The 8782-nt window shown below is 29.6% G+C and overlaps 1 protein-coding gene across 1 annotated transcript; it reads left to right on the forward strand.

Moving 5' to 3' along the window:
- Positions 1–845: 845 nt before the first annotated feature.
- Positions 846–6793, forward strand: LOC108722584 (Type III alcohol dehydrogenase). The gene is made up of 8 exons (XM_018447763.1): positions 846–1070; positions 1697–1805; positions 2332–2595; positions 2934–3166; positions 3236–3469; positions 3923–4085; positions 6274–6555; positions 6701–6793. Exons 1-8 carry the CDS (start codon positions 1018–1020, stop codon positions 6782–6784), a joined length of 1422 nt encoding a protein of 473 aa, XP_018303265.1. The 5' UTR covers positions 846–1017; the 3' UTR covers positions 6785–6793.
- The last annotated feature ends 1989 nt before the right edge of the window (positions 6794–8782 follow it).

The following is an 8782-nucleotide window of genomic DNA, read 5'->3' on the forward strand; positions in this document are numbered from 1 at the left end:
ATCAACGCGATAAATTTGTGCAAAATAAGAATAGCCGATCAAAATCAGGTCACTCATTGGCGCACTCATTTAGCACTAATTTTTTGCACTGCACTATTTATTCAAGGTATTCCAGAACTCATTATGGAAAACTCTACTGATAAAAAACCGCAAATATTACATAAAAAATATACCATGTTTAATGTAAATTATATTGTCTTAGCGCCGAGACACTACCGTGTCTCGAGATATTTTGAGTATACATTTAACATTTGTTATAATTCAAAAAATTACAATAGATAAAACATGTGTGTAGTTACTTTTGTAGGAAAAATTCTCTAATTTATTATTATATGTATATAACTTCGAAATATTAGTAATTTATAAAATTTATCAAATCGTTCTGTGCTATCAATAAAGCTATTCAAATTTTAAATACATTTGTATCTTTAGAAATTTAACTAAATCAGTTCTAAAAATTCTAAGCTGTGGAATATTTATTTTAGAAGCTTTATTTTTATATAAAGTTTTAATTGAATATAAATTACTCTTGGAAATGTAACACACAAATAAAATTTTATATTCTTCTCTTCATAAATTATATAGATGAAAAATTCTCAATTCTTAATATTTCTTTTATAACATTCTTTTTGCAATATTCGATTCAATATATAAATTTAATTTAATTGTTAAATGTTTAAATTTTAAACCATCAAGATTTTGGAAATGATCTTTTAACCTGAACAGAAAGCAAGTAACACTATTGTAAAACGTAGCTCTATTGATACAGCCCTGTTCACATATGAATACGAACACATGGATAACAGAGCCACCTCATCAAAAGCTTTAACTGGTAAACAGGCTTTAGTGAAAGGAAGGGGAATATGAACTGATCGTGATATCAAGACAAGAGTACAGCACGAGAGGTTGTCGAGAACGTCACTCCGCCATATTTTCAATCAAAAGACCTGTTAAAATTTGTTCCAACCACTGTTACTTTGTTATTTTTTAGACGATCACTCCTAACAAGTATTTAAAATGTTGCCGAGGCGACGCGTCATTGAACTTCTGCAAGTCATTTCATCTCAGTCGTAAGCAAACTACATTATAATTTTTATTTGGAAAAAGTTAATACAATAGCAATGTTATTAAATAAATCGCCAAGTGTTTTGATTACGCTCTCTATCGTAGATCAATCAATATGATAAATTTTATTCAAAAATACATTATGTTTTTAAACTAAAATACGCGATAAGGAGAACTAAACTGAGTGATCGTGCTATAATTAATAATGAATGAACATTACTTAAAATTAAATATATAATAACTACTAAAAACAGAACATTTAAGTTTTTACAATTAAAATTAGTTCTCGCAAAACAAATGATCCTTTCCATCAAAAGAACATCTTCATTATATTTTTATTTACCTTCCTTTTTAAAAAGTATTGATATAAGCAAACATAAGTACATTTAAAATCCTGCTTTATATTATTAAAGCAGTGGAAATAATTTTCGTCTCTATTTTGTAAAAATATTATATAAGAGACGTAAGAATGTGAGAATGGAATGTAACATCAGTGACAATCAGTTAGAATCTATACGCACTTATAATCCGTTAAAGTAGCGCGCATTAGCTCAATTTCTCGATGGGTTTATTTTGGGTGAAAGAATAAAAGCATATTGAACGTGAAATTTAAACTGTTCTGGATTTTTAGTTGCAGATGTCCAGCGCACGGAAATCCAGGAGCTACTAGCGTATGGGATCATGGAAAAGCTCGAAGCACTGCAGCAAATATTATGACCGATAAGGAATATGCTTTCGAGGTATAATTTGTATAAAGACAGAGAAACTATTAAGAACTCTTCTTAAAACATATGTTAAATGCATTGATTTTATCGCAGACTCTGCGATTATGTAATCAAAAACCTCTCACATACGTGCATTCATTTAAGATAACGTGTTTACAGCAATCATATATTCAATGCCACTTCCTGATAATAATCTAAATATGTCGTAGATGCAACAGAGATATATATTTTAACAAAACTATTTCTTAAAATTAGAGATTATTATTTAAAGATTATTCGATATAGTAAGATATCCCCTCTCTCTCTCTCTCTCTCTCTCTTTCTTCCTTTATTTTAGAAATTAAATCCGACTGATTATATATACAAAAAACAATACACGTATCTCACAAATATGAGACTAAAAATTTTAAAAGCATAATTCTTAAATTCATTTCAGTAATTTACTCTTTTCTATATATTATTGAAACGTTTGACAATTGAATTGTAATAATGTTGTAATTTATGTATAATGTTAATTATTAAAAATTACATGAAATTTTAGATGGCATGTTCTACGGTGCGATATGGAGTAGGAGTAACGAAAGAGTTAGGAATGGATATACAAAATTTAGGAGCGAAGAAAACGTGTCTGATGACTGATCCTAATTTGATGAATTTAGCCCCTGTAAAAACTGCTATTGATAGCCTTTCCAAATATGGGATTCAATTCGAGATTTACGATAAAGTACGAGTGGAACCAACTGAACAAAGCTTACAAGATTCCATCGAATTTGCCAAGCGTGAAAATTTTGATGCTTTTGTAGCAGTACGTATGCAAGAAACGCTATAAGAAAAAATGTTGATCTTATCACACTCTTTGTAAAACATACATATAAATTAAATGACATTTTCTTTTTGTATCAATTACATGTATATTATATCATTAAATGAATCTTTATTTCTATTATATGTAATAATATAATTAATAAAATATATACTTATTATTAATTATTATATGATTATATGGTAATTATGCAAGGTCATTGGAGAATGATCCCTTAAATAATTGATATAATATACATATAATACAAAATTAATTTACAGAATTACTGCATAATTACCAATTATATCATATTATTATTATTTTTTATTATTGATTCGCAGGTTGGCGGTGGTTCCGTGATGGATACTTGTAAAGCGGCAAATCTATATAGTTGCGATCCAACTGCCGAATTTTTGGATTACGTAAATGCACCGATCGGAAAAGGTAAACCGATCCGAGTATCTTTGAAACCACTCATAGCCGTTCCGACAACCTCCGGTACCGGTTCTGAGACAACTGGAGTATCTATCTTCGATTATCGGCCGCTAAAGGCCAAAACAGGGATCGCTAACAGGCAATGTTCAGTATAAGTCATTGGATAGAAAGAAGGTTTAAAAAATATTAATTTATCATCTTATTACAGATCTCTACGTCCTACACTAGGAATCATCGATCCCAAACATACTCTGACTTTGCCAGAGAGAGTATGTGCTTACTCTGGTTTCGATGTGCTCTGTCACGCTTTAGAATCTTTCACGGCGGTGCCCTATACAGAGAGAACACCATGCCCATCAAATCCAATTTTGAGACCAGCTTATCAAGGCAGCAATCCTATTAGCGATGTCTGGGCGCGATATGCTCTTCAAGTTATGCGCAAGTAATTAATCAGTCAACTACTTATGCAAAATTGCACATCCAATACGTATTTTGAACCAAAGACTTCCAGATAAATAGTAGGTTAATTTTTATCAAGTCAAAAATAAAATTACGAAATTATATTAAAATATAAGTATCTATAATTCTAATTGATTTCAAAATAATTCTAATTGATTTCAAAATAATTACGTTAATTTTTTTTCAAAGAACGAAAGTCGTCTCTTAAATAATAGCATAAAAATCGCTTAAAAATTTTTGATATCTTCTTAATTCTCCACCAATATGACATAAATTAAATGTAATGCTAAAATTTGAAAAATGTTGAGAATATTAAAAAATTTTTTTGTTTTAAGATAACTGGCTTCAAAGAAAGTACACAGTTTACTTTTCCAAAACTTATTTTTTTTAAACAAATATTGTTTATTCATAAATGAATATGTAATTTTTTACATAGATACTTTGAGCGAGCAGTTTATAATCAAGAAGACTTGGAAGCTAGGAGTCATATGCATTTAGCAAGTACAATGGCGGGCGTTGGTTTTGGAAATGCTGGTGTTCATCTTTGTCATGGACTTTCGTATCCTATAAGTGGAAATGTTCGAAATTTCCAACCAAAGGTAAATTAAGAACTTGAATTCATATATATGTATATATATATATATATATACTATATATTAGGGTGGGCTGAAAAAATTTTTTTTTTTAAATTGATTAGGAATATCCCCCAAAAGTTAGCTATGGACCTCAATATGATCTGGATAAAATTTCATCGAAATCGATTAATATCTTCAGGTTGCCCCTCAACTTTGAAATTAGTAAGTTTACGCATTTCTTGGATGTGTCAAAATTTGAAGAAATATTTGAATTTCATTACAATTTGGTACTACCTGTTTTTCTTTTGGTCGCTGAACACGAATCCGAGGTCAGAAGTACACATTTTAAAATGACGGATCCGTAATATTCCGTAATATAAAACATATTCTTATATAAAGAAAATTTATTATTATTGGGACATAAATAGCGCAAACACATTAATACTAAAATAAACAATAAACATACACTAGTGAAACCCTAAAGCTTGTATCAATATTATTTTGAGTCTGTAGTTGATAATAAATAGGTTTGTAATCAATTTGTCTAATTAATTTATTCCGGGACTTTTTCACTTTTCACTGTATTGTTTTATGTCTTTCACTGTATTTCTTAGTCTTTCACTATATTTCTTTAGTCTATGGTGTATCACTCGCTATTTTAAATACAATAATGTTTGCAGCTTACAACAAATAGATCTATTTTGTATTTAATTTATTTAATAATTTATTTAATAATTTATTTATTTGAAGGGAATTAAATGATCTTTCCACCTTCGGTTTTACGATCGAACTTTATTTACGCCTTATAAAGAGAAAAAACTGCAAATAGGTCCGATTTAGACCACTTTCCCTTATATACAGGGTGTTAGTTAAGTATGTTGTCATACTCAACAAAGCGATTCTTTAGTTTATTTCAAGCAAAAAGTCCATATAAACATGTCCTAAACGGCTTAGTTTCCGAAATAAAAAAATTTAAATGTGTAGTAATAATTTGTTTATTTGAAAGAAATACAGCTTGAACTAGTCAAAAACTAGTCAAAAACAGGAAAAAAAAACAAAGACAGGCTTCAGTTCTTCTGATGAAATAAAACAATTAGATGAATTGTTGAAAACGTATGTACAAACTGACTCGCAGTAACATCAGAACTGAAATATATTTTTGATTTTGTGACTTCGACTTTGACTTTGTCACTTTGTTTACGGTTGTGCGAATGGTAACTCACGTGAAGCAAGGCATATTTATGCAGGAAGATATCTCCAACGCAATTTACCGTTTCGTCAAACATTTGCGAACATTCACCTGTACTTCGGAAACTAAGTCGTTTAAAACACATGTTTATATGGACTTTTTTACTTGAAATAAACCAAAGAATCGCTCTGTTGAGTATAACAACATACTTAACTAACACTCTGTATACTCTTTTTATAATCAATAATAATTTTAATTCGCATAAAAAATTTAATTTATATTTAAACTTCTATGTATTTATCGCAATATTTAAGCAACATTTATTTAAAAAGTAGAAAAATATTTAATTATAATAGCTTTCCAAGTAGCAATATAAAAATATGACTTCTCTCTTCTCCCTTTCTCGAGAGAAATCTCTACTTTATCTCTTATTTAGAATACATTTGTAAAATCATGCTATATCTTGTTCTATCTTATCACACTATTAATTATTATATAGTAAATAATTGTTATAAATTAAATTGGTATTCCTTTACATTAGGGGACACCTTTTCTGATGATTTTGACATTGATATATGTTATAGAGGGCACTGATCAACTTTTCCTAGTAAATTAATTGGCGGCCTCTTATAGTTTTCGAGATATATTTATATAAAATTCATTTTCAAAACTTTATTATTTTCTGTATATTGCACGATTTTCCACGCAAAGAGACTTCCCCTCCTGCTTAGGGGCGCACGACTTCGTGAAACAAGTTCCACTTCACCTCTCCCCCTGCTTCAGGAGCGACCGACTTTCATTTTCCTTGACAGGAGGTAATCATTTAGTAAGGAGAAGATCTAAATATCTTAGAAACTACAAGAGACCGCCGATTAATTTATAAGGAAAAGTTGATCAGTAGCTTCACCTTTATAACATATGTCAAGGTCAAGGTCATCGAAGAGGTGTCCCCTAATATAAAGGTTTACCATTAAATTATTTGAAATTTTTTGATATTTTTACTGAATTCTTACTATATTTAAGGGATATAGCAATGATCATCCCATAGTTCCTCACGGTCTATCCGTGGTGATCTCCGCACCAGCAGTGTTTTCTTTCACCGGAAGTGCATGTCCAGAGAGGCATCTGGAAGCTGCAGAATTGCTCGGAGCGGATGTTAATAATGCTAAGCAGGCTGACGCGGGCAAAATTTTGGCCGATATTGTAAAGGAATATATGCGTCTTATGAAAATTGAAAACGGTTTGACAGAACTCGGTTTCAAGAAAGAAGATATTCCTACGTTAGTTCAAGGCACGTTGCCTCAGGTAAATAACATTCAGTGCATATATTCTTTATTAAACGGAAAAATGACATATAATTAATATAAAATGTAATATAATGATCAATACATTGTCTAGGTAAAAACCCCATTAAAAACCTTATTAAAATTTATCTCCTCTTTTCTTCTAGCATCGCATCACGAAATTGGCGCCACGTGAACAGTCAGAAGAGGATCTTACGCAATTATTCGAAAATTCATTTACCATTTATTAATTTAATATTTATAAAAATTAACGTTTTATTAATTGTATATAAATTATTTTGTAATAAGATTATTTTTATACAAAAAATAATAAAGTTTATAAGAAAACACAAAGATTAAATTTAGCTAAAAAATTAAATAAATGTTAAATTGTTAAATGTAAATATTACATATATATATATGTATATATTATACATATATAAGTTTTAATTTAGTATTTACATAAATATATACATGTATACAGCTCAAAAAATAAATTAGAAAAATTTTGGGCAAAAGTTAGTCAAATTTGATTGAATATAACTCCGCCAAAAATTATCATAGGATGACGAATTTTTTTAAATTAAAAGTTGAAGTCTCTACTTTAAGATGCTATGACTCGATAAGATTAATGCCTTTTTACCATTGTAATCTCTAAAAATATGAGGACATGTTTGTTATATTAAAAATTACCAAGTTTAACAGAATGCACGGAATTGCTACAATTTTTGGGAAGATGTTGTTTGTAATGTCATAAGATTCGAAACTTTCCTTTTAATTAAAAAAAAAAAATTGTAAGCTGCTGCGATTATATTTTGCAAAATAACAACATTTTAAAGTAATCCTTGCATTTCTTACATGTACCGGCAACATTATCATTACCGGATATATCTCAGCGAAAAATAGTTCAACGAATTAATGTTAATTCGACATCGGAATGGTGAATTTGAACAAAATTATATTGCCATAACAAGCTTGGATAACTGAATAACGATGTATAAATCAATTTATCCATTAGAACAATGACAATGTATACGTTTCGACCCTTATTCGGGACCTCAGTACATTAATAAAAAGAAGTAACTGTCTAATATATTTATTAATGTAGTCATGATATAGGCACACTACCGCATTAACAACTAATTAGTCTTACAATATATTAAATCCTTATATAGCTTAAAGTAATTTTGAAGGATATTGATAAATTGTTGTTAATATGTAATAATATTGCTTAGATCCTCAAATATATAAACCTATAGATAGATCAATATAAAATTGCCAAATTCACAGAACAAAGAAATATGTTATGTCAAGTATGTAAAATTTAAATACAAAGTAATCATAAAAATTTCCTAAGTAACACACAGCGCTTACAAAGCGTTAATAAAGCGCTAAAAAGCGCATATAATTACTTTTTTAGCGCTTCGTAAGCGCTGCTCAAATACTTGAGTTAGATATAACTGCTGTACAGAACATATTTGAGGTCATTTCTGTTCAAAGGATCTAATAAAGCAATAAATAAATGTCGACCTAACAAAAAGCATACTACGTTACAGTATGAAACATATTATCGATGGCAAAAGGAACACGCAGTACAAAAATTGTACTATTACGTAAAGAAAAATAAGAAGAGGATTTTTATGCAATTATTTGGCAATTAATGTACAATTAGGGTTGTATAAATAGGTTATATCTCTTCCGTTATATCTCGTTCGATAAAACAGATTCAAACTGTAAAAACATCAATATTTATGTATATTTCGTGGAAGAATCATATGTATACATCTCTGTAATTGAACTTTTAGAACAGTTTCTGCAAACGCTTTTTCACATCGTTTCTGATCATCTGTGGTTAGTCACCAATGTTCCGTACACAGCGATTATAATGGCAGAGGCAGAAGCAGGAGACAATTTGATTCCAGCTCGCCGCTGGATCCGTGGACATTACACGAAATTGACAAGGAGTAACAAAGCAAGTTGCAGTCACTGTAAAGACAAATTCATTATAAATTTCACATGCTTAGATATTTTTCACAAGCACTTGGTAAACGCACATGCAAACAAATTAACAGAAGAAGAGAAGAAAGAAGTGAAATTTCATTGGACTTGGGACTATTTTACTCAAAAAGAAGATACAAAGGCAACATGCAAAGAATGTAAAAAAATAATTAAGTACAGGAATACAACTCAATTAAAACTTCATTTAAAAGGATTTCACATGTAAGTAGATCCAATGTACATTAAAAAAC

Source organism: Mycetomoellerius zeteki, unplaced genomic scaffold, assembly GCF_001594055.1.
Source record: "Mycetomoellerius zeteki isolate Tzet28-1 unplaced genomic scaffold, Tzet1.0 scaffold211, whole genome shotgun sequence".
Taxonomy (NCBI): domain Eukaryota; kingdom Metazoa; phylum Arthropoda; class Insecta; order Hymenoptera; family Formicidae; genus Mycetomoellerius; species Mycetomoellerius zeteki.